The sequence below is a fragment of the Ctenocephalides felis genome, unplaced genomic scaffold (genome assembly GCF_003426905.1).
Source record: "Ctenocephalides felis isolate EL2017-DRISC unplaced genomic scaffold, ASM342690v1 CF-g0.4_SCAFFOLD_01170, whole genome shotgun sequence".
NCBI classification, from domain to species: domain Eukaryota; kingdom Metazoa; phylum Arthropoda; class Insecta; order Siphonaptera; family Pulicidae; genus Ctenocephalides; species Ctenocephalides felis.
The window spans coordinates 77,602,637-77,627,622 of NW_020537324.1; the positions used below are offsets into that span (position 1 = coordinate 77,602,637).

Sequence of the window (24,986 nt, forward strand, 5' to 3'; positions counted from 1 at the left end):
GGGCCAAGTCTCAAAATGTTAATGGGTCTATCTTGGTATGAGTCGGTAGTAACAAACCTTCAAAAAACTAGCTGTAAGTGGAATTCTGTCTTAAGGCAATTAAGGCATCGTGCCTTAAGGCAAATTGCTGGAACTTCCCGTGCCAAAAATTATTATTTTTTAAAAACGATTAACATTTTTGAAAAAATTTTACTTCGAAAAATAAGATTTTTTAGAAATTTAAATTGGACAAAAAATTACTTTTTTTGAAAAAAAAAATTTTTTTTTAAAAAAAATTTTTAAACAATTTTTTTTGTAAAAATTTTTTTTTTGGAAAAAATGTTATCTTCATTTTGACATATTTTGGAAGATCTGAACTTTTTTTCAAAGCAATCGTACTGCCTTAACTGCATAGAGACAAAATAAAGCGCGTAAGCGCCGCGTCGCTGTCTAACGGAAAAACATTGGTACGGAACCCATAGGAATGTAAAACAAAACTTATACTTATTGTTAAAATCTCAATAAAATATCTGATAATTTGATATGCATATGTCTAATGTCTAATGATTATTGTTGACCGCCAAATGTTATTTTTTTTAGTTTTTTTTACTAGATCTCCGAAACCGCTAGACCTATCTTCATGAAAATTTGATCAAATCTTCATCCTGTTTATACAAGTAAAATGTTTTTTGAATTATTCCAATCGGACGCTCCGTTCTCTTAAAAACTGAGTTACCGTTTTTGGCCCTTTTTGCCCCATATCTTCGGAATGGCTAGACCTGCCTTTGACAAAAACTAATCAGCACGTCTCCTTATCAATACGAATCGAATGTTTTTTTGAATTATTCAAATTGCTTCATCCGTGTTCCCGAAATCGTCGACGAAAATTTGTATCCGAACACACACACATGGACGCAACACACACACACACACATACATCAATTTTCTCCAAGGTATGCCAACATATTCAGAAACCTCTGAAACGTGAAGATATATAAAAATTTTCATTTTCGATTTTTTTGCGATTACTTACCCTATGGAAAGTTAATTATAAATAAATCAATTTATCATCTCCAGAACATTAACAATCGTCATTTCATTTCGAATCAAATTCCAAAAAAAAATAGTTGCCAAATTTACACAAATTGAAAAAGTGCTCCCGCATAGTCACAGTCTAACGCATTTGCAAATAATTCTTTGCGACATTTTCACTTATACTGTGCTCAGCTTGGCGGCATTTTCACATTTTTCAATAATTTTCACAAAATTGAAAAAGTGCTCCAGTACACAAACAGTCTAAACGCACTTGCGTAAACATTTCTACCAGAGTGGCGCTTAGACTGTGCTTAGCTTGGGTGATTTTTTGAATTTTTAGTCCAAAATTACAAAAAAAAATTTTGAAAAAAAATTAGAAACAAAAAATTTTTTTTTCCAAAATCAATTGTTTTGTTGAAAAAGCAGAAAGTTCTTTGAATCATTTAAATCGGACGCTTAGTTCTCTCAAAAACAGCCATTTTTTTTAAATTTAGCTCGGTATCTCCGAAACCTCTGGGCCTACCTTTGCCAAAAACTAATCAGCACATCTCCCTATCAATAGGAATCGAATGTTTTTTAAACCATTCAAATCGGTTGATCCGTTCTCTCAAAAACTCGCTTTCTATTATTTGCACTCTTTGCTCCATATCTCCGTAACGGCTGGACCTGCCTTTGCCAAAAACTAATCAGCACATCTCCCTATCGATAGGAATCGAATGTTTTTTAAACCATTCAAATCGGTTGATCCGTGCGCCCGAAAACGTGGACGAAAAAAAGCGGACATACAAAACACACACACACACACACACACACACACACACACACACATCCATTTTTTCTGAAGTATGCCAAAATGTTCAGAAACCTTCAAAACGTCGAGAAATGTAAAAATTTTTGATTTCGATTTTTGGACGATTACTATAACTTACCCTACGGGAAGTTAAAAACATGTATTTGCTGTGCTATCAGGCGTTTTACACAAAACCTAACTTCACGTATGTTGGATAGAATTAAATTAACTGTGTCGCCATCTAACGATGTGGTTTTGAAAATCTCCAAAATCTGTTTTGACCCGCTTTTCATTATTTCTTTTTATCATGTGAAATACATTTGATAGTACAATTAATCGCAAAAAATCGAAAATGAAAATTTTTATATATCTTTACGTTTCAAAGGTTTCTGAATATTTTGGCATACCTTAGAAAAATGGATTATGTGTGTGTGTGTGTGCGGATACAAATTTTCGTCGACGATTTCGGGAGCACGGATGAAGCGATTTGAATAATTCAAAACATTCGATTCGTATTGACAGAGAAACGTGCTGATTAGTTTTTGGCAAAGGCAGGTCTATCCATTTTGAAGATACGGAGCAAAAAGAGCCAAAAATGGTAACTTGGTTTTTAACAGAACGAAGCGTCCGATTTGAATAATTCAAAAAACATTTTACTTGTATTAACAAATTGAAGAACTGATCAAATTTTCATGAAGGCAGATCTATCGATTTCGGAGACCTAGTGAAATCTGGCGGTCAAAAATGATCATTAGACATATGCACATCAAATTATAAGATATTTTATAGAGATTTGAACAATAAGTATAAATTTTATTTACATTCCTATGGGTTCCGTACCAATGCTTATCCGCTAGACGGCGGTGCGGCGCTTACGCGCTTCGATATTTCGTCTCTATGCAGTTAAAGCAGTACGATTGCTTTGAAAATAAGTTCAGAATTTCCAAAATATTTCAAAATACACTTTTCTTCAAAAAGTATTTTTTTCAAAAAAAATTAAATTTTTAGTCAAAAATTTATAGTTTCTCAAAAACTTAATTTTTCATAGTAAATTTTTTTCAAAAATGTTAATCTTTTAAAAACAAAATAATTTTTGGTACGGAAAGTTCCATCAATTTGCCTTAAGGCACGATGCCATGCGCCCCACTAGTTTGAGTTTATTATATCAGAAAGTTAAAAACATGATAAAATTGATATTTGACGTTTGTGCCTTTTAGAGGTTAGGTTTTATGTGTGAAACGCCTGATCGCACAGGAAATACATATCTTTTCATACGAATATAGACCCGTAACTTAATAGCATTACCATGCCGTTGAGAATAATAAAAATAAATTAAAAATAAGTACGTACGTTAATTAAGTACAAATATTATATAACACATATTAAGTATATTAGCCGCAGATCAATATATACGTATATATATATATATATATATATATATATATATACATATATATATATACGAGGTGTGTTCAAAAAGTACCCGGAATTACTAATAATTAAATTTCGCGGGTCTGGAGTGTCTGATTGTCAAAATTTTTTTTTTATTGCGTTGGTATACATGCCCCTAAAGTATGATGAAATTTTCAGCTATATTCACGGTTTACTTTGTCTGTGGTAGTCGCTAAGGTTCGACGTGTTTTTCTGAGCTCGGCGATTTTTACAATGGAAGAATTGAAAAGTCAAAGAATTTGTATTAAATTTTGCGTAAAAAATGAAATAAAGTGTTGCAAAGTGCAAAAATTCACCAGATATGGCTCCGTGTGACTTTTTCCTATTCCCAAAGTTGAAGAGACCCATGAAAGGACGGCGGTTTTCCTCGATTGAAGAAAATCGCCGAGAGTGCTCAAGGACATATCAAAAAGTGAATATCAAGGGTGCTTCGAAAATTGGAAAAAACGCGGGCATAAGTGTATTATATCTGGGGGGGACTACTTTGAAGGGGACCACATTAATGTAGACGAATAAATAAATATTTTTTTGAAAAAACGAAAATTACGAAAACTTTTTGAACAGACCTCGTATATATATATATATATAATATAAATAATACTAAATTCTAATTATCTCTAATGGAATGATTTCGTATGGACTAAAATAACATTGCAATACTTGTGATGTCGCTTTGACTAAAATAATACTATTAATAATAATAATAATACTAAACTTATAGCTTATAGCTTCAAAAAATATATTCTTAACTCAAAAACTAAATATTATACTATATGCGTTAAGTAGTTTATTTACACTAACCAGAAAGTTCATGAAACTTTTATCTCAAATATTGCAAATCAAATATCAAATGAACGGTAATTTCGACGACGAATATACTCGTCAATACATAAAATTCTACCACCTCTCTATGACAAACATAGTCGTCAATCATTGATAAAAAGACTTTTAGTGTTACATAGTTGTTATGGAAACCTTCTTTCCTAGTACTAAACACTATGAAAATTGCTATCGTATTTGCTGTATGATCAGGCGTATTTACATATAAACGAACCTAGAAAGAATGTTATCATAACTGTATCTTTGTGATAAAACGCCTGATTGCACATTAAATAGATAGCATTTTTACACAGTTTTTAGTACCAAGAAAGAAAGATAAGATAGATGTCTAGAAGTATATATATATATATATATATATATATATATATATATATGCATATATATATATATATGCATATATATATATATATATATATATGCATATATATTAATTAATACCGTCAACGTTTAAATACTCAAAATCCGTGCGTTTCCTTCTTATCGGGGCTCGGCGTCAAATTTAATCCCTTATTATCGTATCCAGTCCGGGCCTGGTAAACAGAGTCCTCTGCAGGATGACGCCGGTTATTAGAACCTGATTAAGAAAATAATTTTAATAATAATAATAACAATATAGCCACAATAATAATAATAATATAGCCTTGTCATTATAGTAAGCTCACCGCGGAATTTGAGATACTCATTTGTAAATACATCATAAAAGTTGTCTCAAAACCTACATATGGCAGGGTGCTATTTTAGAGTATGTACAGACTTACAGCTGGGTATTTCAAATTCCGAAATTTTTACCTAATTAAACTAAATAATAAAAACTAGTTACAAGTACACTGCATATTATTTTTTCGAATATATATATATATATATATATATATATATTTGTTGAAATAAAAAAGTGTCCCAACCTGGTGCTATGCTGGGTGTTGCCAGATGTGATGTTTCTGTTCCAGGAGTGCTCCAACCTGATGCTATTGTACTCGGAGCAGGAGGTGGTGAATCATTCTTCAAAAAAAAAAAAATTTAATGCATTTATATTTATTAGTGTGGTCCTTAATATGGACATTTTCGAATTTCATTTGCTCCCAAGGGCTCAAACGCTTCCAAAGTAATAAAAGAAAATTCTATAAAAGTTTCAGCTCTTAATGTTAACATTTAGATAGTCCGCAATTCAATTAAAAGTTTCGTATTTTCATTATTAACATATATTATTAAGTAAATTCTTGCGCCATCTGTGATAGCAGACTTGTAACATTGTTGACAATTTATTACTGACAATTTGAGTGTCAACATCACCAATTAAATAAATATTTTGCTGAAAAATTATTTTTGATGACATGATGAATAGATATTTCGTTAAACAGCCCCACATGGATTTAATTAAAGGTTAAGTGAATTATAAATATTTTTAAGTGTCATTATATTTGAGTTCAGAAATGCTATCACAGATGGCGCAAGAATTTACCTAATAATGAATATACGAAACTTTTAATTGAATTGCGAACAATCTAAATGTTAATATTAAGAGCTAAAACTTTTAGGGATTTTTTTTTAAGCCACTGGGAGCAAGGAAATTCGAAAGGGTCCATATTAATGACCACCCAATATATGTATATATTATGTCACAATGTGTGTCCTGTATACTTTCCTAAACTACTGAACTGATTTTGAATTTGCAAATATGTTGATACATATAGTACTTGTGTAAATGCATCATTATTTTTCGAAATCAATAAGAAAACAAGAGTTTATACAGAAAGTTTATACAAAAAGCTTTATTGTAACCAAATTCATGTTGACACTATGGAGGTTTTGAATTGACATGTTTGTAAATATAGTAATGATAGTTCTTACTTTCCTGAACTTCGAGGAGGAAACTCCTAAATTAAAATAAAAAGATCCTGGCCTAAGGTAAAAAATTCTTGTACTAATTGTATATGTATTATATTAACGTCTTATTTTATTTCACTTGGTCGAAGGGGAGATATTAATCTGTGTGATAATACGATTGCGAATGAAAAGTTTAGCATCTAACACATTTAATGAGATTGCTCTTTGATTTGATTTTGTTTTTCTTGATATTTACCATTGTTATTAATCTGCCCTAATGTTGCAATTAACTGTTATAATTATAATGTGGATGTCAAAGTGGCAAATATTATTTCAATAAATCCTACAAAACTTAACAAATGACATGATCAATCAAAATTAAAATTGACAATTTTTGCAAACTTTGACGAATTTTTAAAATTAAACGACTTGTCGCAGGGCCGTGATATTTTAGTATGATCTATAAAGACTATGGTATTACCGTCAAAACAAAATTTATAAAAATCGTCGAAAAAATTTTTATCAACACCTTATTACAAGAAAACGGCCCGGCCGATCTCTACCAGAAACTAATCAGCACGATTCCCAAACAATATCTTTCGAACGATTTTTTGAATTTTCAAAATCGATTCAGAATTGCGGGCTAAAACGTGGACAAATAATTTTGCACTTTTCTGCAATTTATAAAGAGGCGGCTTGGCTGATCGTCGCGCAAAACTGACAAACAATAGTCCTCATCTAGATACATCGAGTGGCTTTTAAATTTTTGAAATCGGTCCAGTCTTTTTGGAGAAAACGTTGATTTACGGCCAAAAATCTGTTCACACACACATACATACTTTTTCTAAATGTTGGTCTCATTCGATTCAGAATGGCTTGAAACGTCGAGAAAATATAAAATTAGCGAGTCGGATTTTTTGATGAAAACATAAACTTCTCCTTCGGGAAGTTAAAAAAAAGATAAATCTATCTATTTGTCTGCCTGGAATATCTTCTATCGATTTTTCTGCCTGGAATCTAACTGGTGGCATTTGTATAATAAATCCCACAAATTTGATGATAAAACCCACTTTTAATAAACCCCTCAAAAGTCTTCCCTTTAAAAAAATACAACACTGATCATAATATTAAAATCCAAAAATCTAACTTGATCATCCAAAATTTCACAAAAAAGATAAATCTTCTATCTATTTGTCTACCTGATATCCGGCTGGTGGCATCTGCAATTTCAGTCCAGAAGCAGACAATGTACTCAACTGTGTCGTCAATTGGTCACCAGCCGAAGATTGAGATGGCGCCACTTTTTGTGTCACTGCGGGTGTGTCATTCTGGACGTGCGGATTTCGCATCACAGTCGGAGATTCTGGGTAATGGGATTTCTAAAACACAAAAATAAAAAAATAAAAAGTACCATTACCATTTAACTACTGGTTCAGATTTTCCAGAATACTGGCTAGGGTTTGTCGGTTTTCAAAAACCGGTTTTAAAAACCGGTTTTTTGACGAAAATTATAGTATTCGAAAACCGGTTTTTAGTGCTAAAAGTCGGTTTTCACTGTATAAATGGAAAATGACAAATATAGCCAAATATAAAAGATAGATGAAAGCGTTCTGATTCTTGAAATCATATCGGTTCAATAGCATTTGATATCTTATCAGTCTGCAATGGTTCCCAGAAAGGTTTTGTTTATATATATTTATTTATTTATTTATTCATAAGCAAGCCGTAATCAATAATAATAATTAATATTAAAATAATAGTAATTTTATAATAATCATAGTAGATGCACAAATTTCGTTTCTGAAAAAAAGCATTCGAACATTAAATACAATGTTCATCATCAAGTTCATCATATTAAAGTCTATTTGACCACCAATAAAGCTCAAAATTCTTGCACAAGGTTGAGAGTTATACTCATTTAAAACCGTAAAAAAATTTAAATTAATAAAATAACAATAAAAAAACATGGTTGTACAAGTGATCAAAGGGTCAGACTACATAGATAAAGGATAAGGATTATGCAAGAAAATAGTTATTGAAATCAAATTGACAAAATTCAGTAATGTCATAAAAAGCTAATTCTTTAAAAAGTTTGACTAGGGAAGCATGAAATTGTTTGGTGTCTAAGTTTCGGATATTGAGTTTTAATTATGATATTAATTTAGGTTTTTATACCAGTGTATATATTAATTTAAATCAGTGTGACTACTTCTCGAAGAAGTAACTTCCTCTACTCAAACTTAAAAAAATAGTTTTAAACTCTAGAAGCCACAACCTAAAGAACAAAAAACTTAGAATTATTATATCAGGCTTTAAAAACAATTAAGCATAATTTGGTCGCAAGTATGAGAGTATTTTCTATTTCAGTAGCAATTTGATGGACAAAAAACTTAGAACTATTATATCAGGCTTTAAAAACAATTAAGCATAATTTGGTCGCAAGTATGAGAGTATTTTCTATTTCAGTTGCAATTCTATAGACGTTCTCAGTTTTTTTAAATCATATTTTATTAAACAAAAAATAATTAGAATGTTTAAAATTAATTAATTAAAATTGCTCGGAACAGACAATGCCCGAGATTAGCTTAATCGTTTTTAAAACTAATATTGATATTAACAAGTATGTATCAACATGTATCTATTTTTTTTATTTTATTTAAAAATGTATTATTTTTATTTATTCGAAAACTTTCCTTTCACTATCATAAAAATATTTTCATTCTTATATGTGATAATGATGCATGAATAACGAATAATTATTTTCAAAGTTATTTAATCAAGATAAACTATTACTTTTTAGTTCGACTAATTAAAATTAAAATAATTTTGTATACTATCTATAAAATTGAACAATAAATGAATTCAGTCAAATACTGCTCTAAATTACACTAAATTTGCGGATAAATTACAGAATATTCGAGCAAAAATTTATTTTCTATATAAAATTCGAAAACCGGTTAAAAATGTCGGTTTTTGTATAAACCCTAATTGATACTGACCTTTTTCAAGTTCAGTCTATCTCTGAACCATTGTTTGCTCAACAGTCCTCGATCTCGCATGCACCTGAAGAATTTTGCTAAACAAACTGCAACAATTACCAAAGCCAAGAGGGTGCAGACTATTAAAGTGGCTGTGAGTTGTCCTTTTAGTCTCGAAACTTCCTCTAAATAATTAAGAAATAACATCACATGAAAATAGGAAAATAAAAATCCAGTAATGACAAATGCCAACTATTAGATGAATGATGAAGACAAATGAAAAGATAGATAGACATGGTCCATAGTTTGTAGACAAGTGCTAGATTTTTAACTTCTCTTCTGTACATTTATTACATCTTTTTTTATTTTCCATAAAATATTTTTGTAATTTTGGATTGAAAGTTCAAAAAATTATCCAGACTAAGCATAGTCTAAACGCCACTCAGGTGCAAATGTTTACCCAAGTGCGTTTGGACTGTTTACGTACTGGAGCACTTTTCCAATTTTATGAAAACTACTGAAAAATGTGAAAATGCTGCCAAGGTAAGCACAGTTTAAGTAAAAATGTCGCACAGAATTATTTGAAAATGCGTTTAGACTGTGACTATACGGGAGCACTTTTTCAATTTTGTGTAAATTAGGCAACTATTTTTTTTGAAATTGAATTCGAAATGAAATGACGATTGTTCCGGAATGTTTTGGAGATAAATTGATTTATGATTTATATTTGATTTGCTCAGATATAACAAACAAGATAGCAAGAATAATGAAAGTTACAGTGTTTGTAATGATATATTTGAAAACGTTCAAAATTTCTCGAATATTTCATTACGGTACGGGAAGTTCCAGCAATTTGCCATAAGGTACGATGACATACACCACTAGTTATTTTAATTAAAACTTTTGGTATTAATGAACCGATTCCACCCCATAACAGACAAATGTTATGGCAAGGCCATGTTACGCTTCAACTTCCATACATTATGCTACTGAATCATACTGAATACTGTCAAAATAGCATGTATTTGCTGTAAATTCAGACGTCTTACACATAAACTGCAACGGCACTGGTTATGAAGCTCAGTCAGAAAGACACTGTTGTCTGAGATAGTTTTTTAGACATTTGTGCAGTTTCTACGTAAGGTTTTCTATCGGACAACATGAGAAATATGCCTGAATGCAGAGCATTATGTTATATATATATATATATATATATATATATATATATATAATAAAATTTTCCTTACCTCTAATATCACCATCATTTCCATTACTCGAAGATCTTGTCAAATAGCGTTGGTCCATAAGATATGCTGAAACAACAAAATAATATTAATAATATTAAAAATAATATAAAAATGACTTATTTATAGCAGTGTTTCCCAATCTTTTACAGACAATATTAAAAACATCAATACATAAAGTACAATCACTAAACTTAATTTCACTACTTAATGTTATTATAACTTCGTTAAGAAAAAAAATTTAAAAGAAAAATAAAGAAATATTATAAGGAAATTGAAGACAAAGAAGACTGAAGAGTTATATAAAGATAGAGATATTTTAATTATAATAGATATTATATTAATGAAATAGACAAATGAAATGTATATATACAATAGGAAAACTGTTTTTCATAATCTCTCATACCAGGCACCTCTGCCTGACTGAGATATGAAAATAATGTATATATATATATATATATATATATATACATTATATATATATATATATATAAACAAATAAATTCCTAAAAAAAAAAGAAAATTTCATATTGAACAAAAAATATATATTTAAATGAATAGATGACACAAGTATAAAAACTGGTATGAATGATAGTATTGGGATTTATATAAGTTTACTAATTTGGTGTTAATAAATGAAAAAAAGATAACAGCTAAAATCGTTTTTTATTTTAAATATTCTAACAATTTATCTAATAGTACTGTTTGTTTTCTTTGATTTTTTGAAGGACTAATGACTTATTATAAAACACTTTAATTATAATATTAATTACGTGTTTATTTCTAATATAACTACAAATTGTATTTGTATTTACAATATATTCAAAATTCTCATGTACTGTATTAGTTGATTTAATTTGTGACGATTTTTTAATAGATATCTTTCGTTTTTATATCATAACATAGGGTGAATATAGAATATTAGTTCGTATCTGGAAAATTTCAGAAACAATATGATAACGCTATTTTTTTTTACAAAATATGTAAATATATTTAAAATGTAAATATATTTGAAAATACAAAATTGTTTGCTTCTTGACTGATTATTTGTTTTGTGATTCATGCACTTGAAACATGTGTTCTTCAAAAAATAGAACAATTATAAGAGACTTGTGTAAATATAAAATATGATTTCTGAAAGGCTTTTAAGACAAATATTTATTAAGTGTTTTTTTGGGAAAAAATATTAAATTTGTATATCGGATTTTTAATATAAAATACCAGATTTATGAAAAAACTATATACGTTTATTTTGTTAATTTTCTGTTTATTATTTACATTTATATTTTTGTATTTAGGTTTAATTTTTTTTTTTTATAAACCTCAACAATTTTGCATTATACAACTTTAATAAAGTTAAAAAAAAACTATATACGTGTTCTGTTTGATGAAATCATTATTCATTAAAAAAAAATTAACCAAAACGCACAACGTCAAATAACAATAAGTGCATCTTTCTGATATCTCATTGATAACACATACGCGAAGTTAGGTTTTCAAATATATAGCTCGAGCAAAAGTTTCCTTTACAAAAATTCAAACCTGGTTAAAATTAGTTTCCGTTCATAAAATCGCAAAAAAACGAGGATAAAAATATTTGCTTCAATGATTCCTGAATATTTTGGCATGAAAAAATGGATTTATGTGTATGTATGTATGTATGCATATAATTTTTCGTCCACGATTTCGGGTGTACGGATCAACCGATTTGAATGATTCCAAAAACATTAGATTCCTATTGATGAGGAGACGTGCTGATTAGTTTTTGGCAAAGGCAGGTCCAGCCGTTACGGAGATACGGAGCAAAGAGTGCAGAAAATACAAATCGAGTTTTTGAGAGAACGGAGTATCGGATTTGAATGATCTAACTAGCTGTAAGTGGAATTTCGTCTTAAGGCAATTAAGGCACCGTGCCTTAAGGCAAATTGCTGGAACTTCCCGTACCAAAAATTATTATTTTTTTAAAAAAGATTAACATTTTTGAAAAAAAAAATTACTTTGAAAAAATAAGATTTTTCAGAAACTATAAATTGGACAAAAAATTACTTTTTTTTGAAAAAAAATTTTTTTAAAAAAAATTTTTTTTTTTAATTTTTTTTTTTTTTGAAAAAATTTTTTTTTTATTTTGACATATTGTGGAAGATCTGAACTTTCTTTTCAAAGCAATCAATCGTACTGCTTTAACTGCATAGGGACAAAATATAAAGCGCGTAAGCGCCGCGTCGCTGTCTAAAGCATAAGCATTGGTACGGAACCCATAGGAATGTTAACAAATTGTATACTTATTGTTAAAATCTCTATAAAATATCTGATAATTTTATGAGCATATGTCTAATGATCATTTTTGACCGCCAAATGGCTCATTTTTTTACTTTTTCCTCCATATCTCCGAATCCGCTAGACCTACCTTCATGAAAATTTTATCGATTCTTCATCTTGTCAATACAAGTGAAATGTTTTTTGAATTATTCAAATCGGACGCTCCGTTCTCTTAAAAACTGAGTTACCGTTTTTGGCACTTTTTGCCCCGTATCTCCGGAACGGCTAGACCTGCCTTCGCCAAAAACTAATCAGCACGTCTCCTTATCAATACGAATCGAATGTTTTTTGAATTATTCAAATCGGTTGACCCGTGTTCCCGAAATCGTCGACGAAAATTTGTATCCGCACATACATACACACACATACATACATACACACACATACACACACACACACACACCACACACATACATCCATTTTTTCTAAGGTATGCCAAAATGTTCAGAAACCTCTGAAACGTAAAGATATATAAAAATTTTCATTTTCGATTTTTTAGCGATTACTATAACTTGCCCTACGGGAAGTTAAAAAACATTCAATTTGCAATGATTGGGAATAGAGGTGATTAGTTTTTGGCAAAGACAGGTCCGACCACTTCGAAGATACAGAGCTAAATGTGCAAAAAATGGCAGTTTTTGAGTGAACCAAGCGTCCGATTTGAATGATCTAAAAAACTTTCTGCTTGTATTGACAAAACAATTGCTTTTGAGGATAAAAAATTATTACATTTTTTTTTATTTTCCATAAAATATTTTTGTAATTTTGAATTAAAAATTCAAAAAAATCACCCAGGCTAAGCACAGTCTAAACGCCACTCTGGTACAAATGTTTACCCGAGTGCGTTTAGACTGTTTATGTAATGGAGCACTTTTCCAATTTTGTGAAAATTATTGAAAAATGTGAAAATGCCGCCAGCTTAGCACAGTATAAGTGAAAATGTCGCACAGAATTATTTGCAAATGCGTTTAGACTGTGACTATACGAGAGCACTTTTTCAATTTTGTGTAAATTAGGCAACTATTTTTTTTTAATTGAATTCGAAATGAAATGACGATTGTTAATGTTCTGGAGATAAATTGATTTATGATTTATGATTTGCTCAGATATAACAAAAGATAGTAAAAATAATGAAACAATTACAGTATTTGTAATAATATATTTGAAAAGGTTTAATATTCCTCGAATATTTCATTACGATACGGGAATTTCCAGCAATTTGCCTTAAGGCACGATGACATACACCACTAGTTTCCTAAAATGTTGGTTTTTGTATAAACCTTATGGTGCATCAATGACACATAGCTTCAATGATACAAATGTATGTTAATGTTAATGTTAATGTTAAATATTTATATTCGTATTATGTTAATTCTGTGGTAAAGGTATGCGATACAAATGGTATAAGTGGTATGAGTCACGATAAAATTAACCGCAAGACAACTGGATATATAATATCAATGAACGCGTATAAATAAACAGTTAGGTAAACCTGAATGTGAATGTGCAATGTGAGTGTATGAGGCAGTTCCGTTCGAGGGGCGATAGAGAAAAAAAGTGGTAACCCAGAGGCGAATTTGTAAAGTAAATTGAAATTTTTGGCAGATGACAGTTTCCAAACAATGTCTCCAATATTTTCAATGTCAAACTAGTAGTGTATGGCATCGTGCCTTAAGGCAAATTGCTGGAACTTCCCGTACCGTAATGAAATATTCGAGAAGTTTTAAACGTTTTCAAATATATTATTACAAATACTGTAACTTTCGTTATTTTTCATATCTCGTTATATCTGAGCAAATCAAATGTGAATCATAGATCAATTTATCTCCAGAACATTAACAGTCGTCATTTCATTTCGAATTCAATTTCAAAAAAAATAGTTGCCTAATTTACACAAAATTAAAAAAGTGCTCCCGTATAGTCACAGTCCAAACGCATTTACAAATAATTCTGTGCGACATCTTCACTTATACTGTGTTAGCTTGGCGGCATTTTCACATTTTTCAATAGTTTTCACAAAATTGGAAAAGTGCTTCAGTACGTAAACAGTCTAAACGCACTTGCGAAAACATTTGTACCAGAGTGGCGCTTAGACTGTGCTTAGTCTGGGTAATTTTTTGAATTTTTAATCCAAAATTACAAAAAATATTTTTCGAAAAAAAAAAAATTAAAAACAAACTTTTTTTTTTGCAAAAGCAATTATTTTGTTGAAACAAACAGAAAGTTCTTTGAATCATTTAAATCGGACGCTTAGTTCTGTCAAAAACTGCCATTTTTTTAACATTTAGCTCTGTATATCCGAAACCGCTGGGCATACTTTTGCCAAAAACTAATAACCACTTTTCCCTGTCATTACGAACTGAATGTTTTTTCGATCATACAAATCGGATGATCTCTCAAAAACTCGATTTGTATTTTCTGTACTGTTTGCTCCATATCTCCGTAACGGCAGAACTTGCCTTTGCCTAAAACTAATCAGCGCATCTCCCTATCAATAGGAATCGATGTTTTTTAAACCATTCAAATCGGTTGATCCGTGCGCCCGAAAACGTGGACGAAAAAATGCGGACATACAAAACACACACACACACACTCACATCCATTAGTTTTCTGAGGTATGCCAGTAAAATGTTCAGAAACCTTCAAAACGTCGAGAAATGCAAAAATTTTCATTTTCGATTTTCGGCCCATTTTTTTTTAACTACCCTACGGAAAGTTAAAAAAAAAAATATATTAAAAATTTCATATCCGAATCTTGTGTTAGCGCCCCTGACAGGCCCTGATTATTACTTAATTTCATATTTTAAGTGAATTAACTTATGAAATCCTGTTCATATGTGTATTATTCAATCTGCCATACATATACTGTATCTTATATTATTTTAATTTCTGGCACATTTCAGCTGCTTTCGGCAATAATAATGTAGACATTTCATTTTTTTTATTCATGATAATGAATTTATTATACATATTCTGATAATGTCTAGGCTCAGAAGTGAGTTTGAAATGTTTGGCAGATGACAGTTTAAATATTTTCAATGTGAAACAATGACATGTCCTTTTTTTGCAATTTTTCCACTTATTTCTGCAATCTAACTTTATTTTTATAATCACATGAATCCGAAAAAAATTCCTTAACAAACTTCAGAAAGATTTATCAAAATCCGAATAACCGTTAAGGAAAACTATCTTTTCCCACATCATTACAGAAGAATTTTATATATAAGATAAAATAATATAATTTTTTCTTACCCTGACAATCCCTCTCGCACCTCTGCTCCTCGTGATTGTGCGAATCCAACTCGCAAATTTTGCTGCAGGGTTCGCAGAGGGCGCTGTACTGGCTGCACGACTCCAACAAGGAGCAGCGCTTGCTGCCGCATTGAGCGCCGCGTAGCGTCAGAGCGGCGAATGACCGCAATTGCAGCAGCAGGAAGAGAAAGACAGGAGGAAATAGTAATCTGAAAAGGTTGAAGTAGATTAAAATTTTTTTATAAATTTGTATAAATATATATCAGAGTTAAAGATTTTTGCATACCTTACAATTAGAAAAAATTGGTATGTATGTATGCGCGGATCAATGAGTAATTCAAAAAACATTCGGGGGAGACGTGCTTATTAGTTTTCAGAAAATGTAGGTCCAGCCGTTTCGTAGATACGGAGCAGGTCCAGCCGCTTCGGGAATAATGTCAAAAATCAGCTCATATATATATATACTTTTCCCAAAATAACTGTTTTATAGCAAATTAAATAAAATATTTTAAAAATGGAACTCTACCGACGAGCAAACTTAAATAAAATAAGAAAAAGGGACTCTATTGATGAACCAAAAAAGAATAAGTAAAAGGGACTTTAATCGCAATCAAATTAAAAATCGATATAGGAAATATAAAAGGGACTCTACTGATGAGCAAATTTAAAATGCAAACTAGAATGTAGAAAAAGGACTCTACTGACAAGCAAACTTGAAGAATAAGTCAAAATTAAAAAATAGAAAAAGACAAAAAAAGACTACTGACGACCAAATTTAAATTGTAAACTAAAATTTGGAAAAAGAACTCTTTGACGAGCAAATTTTAAATGCAAACTACAATATAAAAAAGGATTCTACTGACGAGCAAATTTAAAATGCAAACTACAATATAAAAAAAGGATTCTACTGACGAGCAAATTTAAATTGTAAATTAAGATATAGAAAAAGGACTCTTCTGACGAAAAAATTTAAATTTTTAAATTTTACTTTTAAGTTTAAATGCAAACTAGATTTTAAAAAAGGGACTCTACTGACGAGCAAACTTTATTTTGACCCACAAGGTAAAAAAAAATAGAATCTAATCACGAGCCAAGATAAGACTCTACTGATGAACAAACTTAATTTTGGCCTATATGACCAAAAAGGGACTCTACTGACAAGCGAACTTGATTTAGACCAAAAAAGTACTCTACTGACGAGCAAATTTGTAAATTAGAAAATAAATCAAGGACTCTACTGACGAGCAAGCTAAGATAAGGGTCTCTACAGACAATAAATTTAAATTTCGAGTAACAAAGAGAACTCAACTGACAAGCAAACTTGATTTAGACCAAAAAGGACTCTACTGACAAGCAAATTTGTAGATTAAAAAATAAAAGGAGGACTCTACTGACAACCAAGCTAAAAAAAAACTCTACAAACAATCAATCTAGATTTCGAGTGACAATAGAGACTCTACTGACGAGCAAACTTAATTTTGGCCAACCAGACCAAAAAGGACTCTACTGACGAGCAAATTTGTAAATCAGAAATTAAAAGAAGACCTCTGACAAGCAAGCCAAGAAAAAGGGCATCTAAATTTCTAGTAACAAAAGGGACTCTACTGACAAGTAAACTTAATTTCGATCTACAAGACCAAAAAAGGACTCTACTGACGAGCAAATGTTTAAATTAGAAAATAAAACAAGGACTCTACTGACGAGCAAGCTAAGAAAAGGGACTCTACAAACAATCAATCTAAATTTCGAGTAACAAACGGACTCTGCTGACAAGAAAACTTGAATTAGACTAAAAAAGGACTTTACTGTTAAGCAAATTTTGTAAATTGTAAAATAAAAAGAGGACTCTATTCACGAGCAAGCTAATAAAAGGGTCTCTACAGACAATAATTTAAATTTCGAGTAACAAAGAGACTTTACTGACAACCAAACTTAATTTTGACCAAAAAAGAACTCTACTGACGACTAAATTTGTAAATTAGAAAAAAGGGACTTTAATGACGACCAAGCTAAGAAAAAAAACTCTACAAACAATCAATCTAAATTTCGAGTAACAAAAGGAACTCTACTGACACGCAAACTTGAATAAATCAAAATTAATAAAAAAGAAAAAAGGGACTCTACTGACGAGCAAATTTAAATTGTAAACTTAGATATAGAAAAGGGACTCTACTGACAAGCAAACTTGAAAAATAAGTCAAAACTAATAAAATAAAGAAAAAGGAACTCCACTGACGAGCAAATTTGAATTTTACACTGAAATATAGAAAAAGACGAGCAAACTTGGGAAAAACTTGAATTTTTTTTCAAAAATTTACAATTAAAAATCGCCAATATATTTCATAATATTTATATTCATAACATATTTAACGTGAAATAAAATCGCGCAGTATTTTTTCTTATCTCTGACGCATGTTTTGAAAACATGGTAATTAATATGAAAATGCACAAACACAAATGCAAATTTCTTCGAAATAATAACAAATTTTTGTATTTGTGTTTTCGTGACTAAATGCTGTAATTAATACTTAAACAAAAAAATATAGTTATGCAAGAGTCTCTACAATAATGAACAAACGCTGTGGCCAAATTCGTTTTACAAAAGTGCATTCATTGGTTACATCGTTTATATCTTTTAAAATATTTGCTTTATGCGAAATGTGTAAAAGACAAATTTGTTGAAAATTAAATAATCTACAATATTTTGTAATATCGCAAGACCCTACAGCAACTCGGTATACTCGTAAATGACAAAAGAAGTTCAACTATATTTTCATTTGGAGGATATCCATTCTCCATTTACAAAACAGTCCACATCGTCTTCGACCATAATTACAGTATCCATTACCTCTATATATGTATATGTATATATATATATATATATATATATATATATATATATATATATATATGTATGTATGTATGTATATATGTATGTATGTATGTCTTTTATGTTTAGCAATTGTGTTAACACAATTGAATTTGTTTAAAGACTTTCGAATCGTCGAAGCCATTTTGCATTCTTACACGAACCCAAACACAAACTCGTATTATAAAATATAAAATATCAAATATAATTTATAAATACATAGCCATCAGGTTAAATATTTAGTAAAAATACAAAAAATCACTTTCTTTTTCTATATTATGAATTTCTTTTGATAGTCCAAATTTACTTTCTAAAAATCCGCGAACGATTACAAAATTTGACTCGAAACTTGTTTGAATCGAAATCGAAACCAAATTCGATAATAATAAACAAATCTAGTAGAAAATATAATAATTATGTATTGTTATCGAATTTATATTTATAAACAAATACTTTATTGACTTTCCGAAAAAGGAGTTTGTTTTCACTAAAAAAAACTCGATTTTCTCGACGTTTCATATCATTCTGAATCGAATGAGTCCATTTTTAAGTGAAAAAAATCGTATGTTTGTGTATGTGTGTATGTGTGTGTGTGTGTGTGTGTGTGTGTGTGTATTATGTAATGTATTGTCTAACAATAACGATTGTTCGTAGGAAAACATCTATTCCATCATACCATTGATTAAAATCCAATTTGCAATAACAATTTGTCAAATACAATTGCATAAAAATAATTGCAATTGGATAAAAATAATTGGATAAAAACAAGCTAATAAATGTAACACACTTTTTATCCATCATTTTTTTTTTTGAATTTAGAACTTCAAAGTTAGTTTTTGCAATCGTCCAAAAATCGAAGTTGAAACTTTTAGAGGTTTCACGTTTCAGAGGTTTCTGAACATTTTGGCATACCTTAGAAAAAATGGATGTGTCCGTGTGTATGTATAGATACAATATTTCGTCCACCGATTTCAATGATTCAAAATGCAATCGATTACTATTAATAAGGAAATGTTCTGATTAGTTTTTGGCAAAGGCAGGTCCAGCAGTTACGGAAATAAAGAGCAAAGAGTGCAGAAAATATAAATCGAGTTTTTGAGAGAACGGAGCGTCCGATTTGGATGATTCAGAAAACATTCAACCTATAATGATTGAGAGAAGTGGTAATTAGTTTTTGGCAAATGCAGGTCCAGCCGTTTCGGAGATACGCAGCTAAATGTGCAAATAATGGCAGTTTTGCAGAGAACTAAGCATCCGATTTGAATGATTTAAAAAACTTTCTGCTTGTGTTGACAAAATAATTATTTTTGGAGATTTTTTTTTAAATTTCAGGAACATTTTTTTACTAAATTTTATTCTTCGCATATTTCATTATGATACAGGAAGTTCCAGCAATTTACCTTAAGACACGATGCCATACACCACTAGTTTGCTTTTTTAATTATTTATTTTAGTCGGATTTTGCACATAGATTTTATTGATTACATTTATTAAATAATTTATTCACCATCTACAGATAGGTATTGAGTTTTGCAATTACGATTTTTACATTTTGTTAAATATTTGAAAAAACTAAAAAACATTTACTAAAACCTATTTATTTTATTTGAAAAACTCTACTCAAAAAATTTAACCATCGCAAAAAAATATTTTTAACAATTTATCAATCGAAACTAACTTGATTGCATTTTTTACATTTATTTTTTAACATAAAATACAAAATATTAAATCTTAATGACTTACTGGCAAATAAACTTATAATTATAACTTTTCTAATCAATTAAATTATATATATATATATGTATATATATATATATATATAAATATAAAAATTTGAAAACCTGCGTTATTTTTTTATAAAATATTAATAGTAGTAACAGATCCTGAAGAAGGGTACACAATTTTTTTTAAAAACGTAGGTTTTCAAATTCAGGAAAATTAATTTACATCTATTTTTTATATTTCTAGAAAATTTATATATTAGGGTGGTCCTTAATATGGACCTTTTCAAATTTCTTTGCTCCCAAGGGCTCAAATGCTTCCAAATTAATTAAAAAAAAAAAAAATAATTAATTAAATGTACATATTGAGGACCACCTTAATAAATAAATAAATATATATATATATATATATATATATATATAATGTATATATTTATATATATATATATATGTATATATTTATATAATATTTATATTTATATTGTTAAATTAAATCACTGGGTTTTGTCACATATTTAAAATACATATTTAGTTTTAACATAAAATATTAATGCTGATTTTTTTTTAAAATTCTATGTAATTTATATTATTTTATAAATAAATAATAACACTTAAAAACTACGAGGATTTGTTTAAAAATAATTATTACAAGGCAATAGTTACAAAACAATAAAAAACGTAACATTATCGTTAAAGTTACTTTCTTTTAACGTTAAAGTTACATTTGTAACACGTGTGACGTTTATGTTACGTAATTTTAACGTTCAAAGTAAACATTGATTTTTTCACCATGTTATTTTTGATTTAGTCTTTAGTTACTAAAATTTCACAATCACAAAATAAGAACATACTAGATGCACTTGCATCCACTTTCGATTTATATAAATCTTCAAGTATTTTAATTTGTTTCTAATATTTTATAATAAAAAAACTACTAAGTAATATTTGAAAAACGTAAACACTTACAGTTATAATATTATTAATAAAATTAATTACTTTATGACGTCAGAATGTTTTAAAAATCCAAACAACTTTTTGAAGGCAAGAACAACACTCTCGATTTATATAAATCTCCAAGTATTTTAATTTGTTTGTAATATTTTATAATAAAAAAAAGATTATGTAATATTGTGAAGACCTAAACACATAGTTCGTAATAAAATCTATAATATTATTATTAAAATTAATTACTTTATGACGTCACAATGTTTCAAAAATCCCAAAAACTTTTGCAACGTACATACGTGACGTTTGTGTTACGTAATTTAAACGTTAAAAGTTAAACATTGATTTTTTCACAAATACTATTACTTTATTTGGTATTTAATTACTAAAAATTCACAATCACAAAATAAGCACATACTATTTGCATATATCCACTATCCCTCCTTTTTCCCATTAAATTTAACTTTGTGTAAAAACTTCAAATCCTGTCGAGTCGCTGCAAATTCCAAAAACTGTTCAAAAGTAACAAACTGTCTATCATTTACATCCATCTGTTTAAAAACTTCTTCAGCTTCGTTTTTGGTCCAGGCCAAAGTTTTTTCGGCGACATCACAAAAATCGTGTACGCACATTCTGCCTATTTTCGAACCATCGAACATTCTGAAAGCTTTTTTAAGGTACTCAGGCGGCCCTATGCAAGGGTAACTAAAAATTCACAATCTTAACACATACTAGACGCATTATAAAAAATAAATGAAATAAAATGAATAAATCCCTCAATTACTCTTTTTCCCATTAAATTTAACTTTGTGTAAAAACTTCAAGTCCTGTCGAGTCGCTGCAAATTCCAAAAACTGTTCAAAAGTAACAAACTGTCTATCATTTACATCCATCTGTTTAAAAACTTCTTCAGCTTCGTTTTTGGTCCAGGCCAAAGTTTTTTCGGCGACATCACAAAAATCGTGTACGCACATTCTGCCTATTTTCGAACCATCGAACATTCTGAAAGCTTTTTTAAGGTACTCAGGCGGCCCTATGCAAGGGTAACTAAAAATTCACAATCTTAACACATACTAGACGCATTATAAAAAATAAATGAAATAAAATAAATAAATCCCTCAATTACTCTTTTGCCCATTAAATTTAACTTTGTGTAAAAACTTCAAGTCCTGTCGAGTCGCTGCAAATTCCAAAAACTGTTCAAAAGTAACAAACTGTCTATCATTTACATCCATCTGTTTAAAAACTTCCTCAGCTTCAATTCTAGTCCAGGCCAAAGTTTTTTCGGCGGCATCACAAAAATCGTGAACGCACATTCTGCCTATTTTCGAACCATCGAACATTCTGAACGCCTTTTTAAGATACTCCAGCGGCCCTATGCAGGGCTTCATCGAAAATAGGGCACATAGGAGATAGTCTCGTAAATCTATACGACCTGTGTTAAAAGGATCGAAGATTGTGAAAATTTTTGACAAACTTGGGGTAATAGATACATGAAGTAGGTTTGCTAGTTGCGATAAAGTTATTTTTGTGCTTAAATTGGCACTTAGAATCAAGTCTTCCTCGGTGTTCATTTTGTGTAAGCCCAATTCCTTTCGGAGTTTGTCGAACTCAACAATGCAACCCTGGCGTGGTAAATTAAATTTCTTAGCACGTTTCATGAATTTACAATCGGCATAAGTGTAATCTGATACAGGTACTTCTAAAGCATCAGCCATGTACTGTCTAACATTAGCAGCATATAGTTTAGGATCATTTTTTTCACTTTCATTAGGATAATACACAGGCAAGAATTCGATTTCGCACCTACTGTGCACTTGGGTTAAAGTCATCCAGATGATTTTTAGGGCTCCTGGGCCGTCCCAAGTCCACGTGACTGTGTCAGGATCATTAGGATAACGTATGCACACAGGTTGAACAGGTACACCAGGTGTAAATGCACCTGGTTTAAAGGTTATTAGACACGAACGGTTCGTGCAAGTACCTTCAGGGAAAACTAAAAGTTGCGGCCAATCTAAGGGCGAAGACGCCCTATCTATGATTTCCTTGATAGTCGTGTGCCTAGACTGAGGGTCATCCCTTCGTACATAAACAGGCTGTGTGTAATTAATAAGTTTTCCTACATAAAAATCATCGTTGCTCTCCAAACGTACAACAATCGAAGCCATATTGGTTACGTAAACAATAACACTATCCAAAAAAGACGAGTGCGGTGCCACGACCAAAATAGGAGCTTCCTTCCTCGAAGCCCTTTTACCTTTAACAGTTATCGCCATACCACCTGCCAAATATGATAAACGACCTATAAGACACAAATAGGGCTTCAATTTACGTCTCCAGCCCTTCAAAGGAGCCCTACGCAAATCCTCTTGTGTCACACCGTACAAACCGATACAAGCCAACATCCACAAAAGGATTAATAAAATAGATATAACTATTATCCTGAAGGGCATCAGCATGACTGTAAAAACTGCTGTACGGATTTTATCAAAATAATTTTCGAGTTCTAGTTTGTGAACAAAAGGATTCACTATTTGATTCGTGTCGTTGTTGTTGTAGTTTATGGCTTTGTTTATAGATGGCGCGCGGGGCGTCGGTGACGTCATTTTGAAGAAAGGGCTGTTGCAGCGTTTTAATTTGAAAAACTCCATAAATGTAATTAAACACTTAAATCACACTTAATCCTTTAAGAATCAGAATCCTTTTCTTTTACACAATATTTTTATTTTTTGCACTCCGTTTACATCAGCAGACAACAGTCGTCTGTCACTTTGATTTTTAATTTGAATAAGAAATCTAGAAATTTAAGTAGACAATTTGCACTGAATCCTTTCCTTTCAGAATCCTTTAAAAATTTTGTACACAATTACACAATTTGCACTTAATCCTTTCCTCTCAGAATCCTTTCCTTTAAGAATTTTCCTTATATTTTTATTTTTTTCACTCCGTTTACATCAGCTGACAACAGTCGTCTGTCCGAACACTTTTGATTTTTAATTTGAATAAGAAATCTGCCACTTTCTCTAATAACACTTTGCCGAAACACGAATGGCCATTTCACTTTTTAAAAAAAACATACACAATGTTTTTATAAATAAATAATATATATATAGATAATAGGGAACTTTCTAATTTTGATAATAGTAATTAATAAATTTGATAAATAATTTTTGCACAAATATTATTTTTGAAATTCAGATTTTTCACTGTAACTCCTGAATTGTTCTTTATTTGATTTAATAAAAAATTGCAAAACTTATTATAAAAAGTTTTGTTTTTGGAGCATTCAAAGTTCAAGTTTTTAAACTATAAGTCTGATTTACACACTTCCTTCAATTTTTTTAAAGTATTTTTTGTATTTTTTTTAATAACAATAATATTTATATAATATAAATTATATTATTGTTTAAATATTAACTAAACAATGACGTCACACAGTTTTAAAAATCCAAAAAATTTGTTGAAGTCAAGAACAATACTTCTTGAATTATATGAACTTTTAAATATTTTAGTCAGTTTTTAATATAGTTTGTTTGAAAAATAATACTTTTAAAGACGTACACGTTTAGTTTGCACTATAAACTATAAAATTACTTAAATATTGACAAGTTTTTGACATAAAAATGTTTTAAAAATCCAAAACACTTGAGGAAATCAAGAACAACACTTTTGTGTTATATGAACTTTTAAATATTATCCTTGGGTTTTTTCTATGTTTTATTTGAATTTAAGTTTTTT

General features: G+C 29.9%; 2 protein-coding genes across 2 annotated transcripts in view; both read right to left on the reverse strand.

Annotated features, from left to right (window-relative positions):
- Positions 1 to 4,533: 4,533 nt before the first annotated feature.
- LOC113368484 overlaps positions 4,534 to 24,986 on the reverse strand; it is a 58,842-nt gene continuing 38,389 nt past the window's right edge. Inside the window, exons 2-7 of the mRNA XM_026610033.1 lie at positions 15,714 to 15,922; positions 10,146 to 10,211; positions 8,920 to 9,083; positions 7,120 to 7,299; positions 4,999 to 5,095; positions 4,534 to 4,670 (exon numbers count right to left, since the gene is read on the reverse strand). Coding sequence (XP_026465818.1) covers positions 4,552 to 4,670; positions 4,999 to 5,095; positions 7,120 to 7,299; positions 8,920 to 9,083; positions 10,146 to 10,211; positions 15,714 to 15,922 — 835 coding nt within the window. The 3' untranslated portion in view covers positions 4,534 to 4,551. The remainder of the gene's footprint in view (positions 4,671 to 4,998; positions 5,096 to 7,119; positions 7,300 to 8,919; positions 9,084 to 10,145; positions 10,212 to 15,713; positions 15,923 to 24,986) is intronic.
- On the reverse strand, positions 21,683 to 23,854 carry LOC113365799 (lysophosphatidylcholine acyltransferase). Its single transcript, XM_026607343.1, has 3 exons — positions 22,375 to 23,854; positions 22,033 to 22,281; positions 21,683 to 21,939 (listed from the first exon to the last, which is right to left on the reverse strand). The coding sequence occupies exons 1-3, from the start codon at positions 23,852 to 23,854 to the stop codon at positions 21,683 to 21,685; spliced, it is 1,986 nt and encodes a 661-aa protein (XP_026463128.1).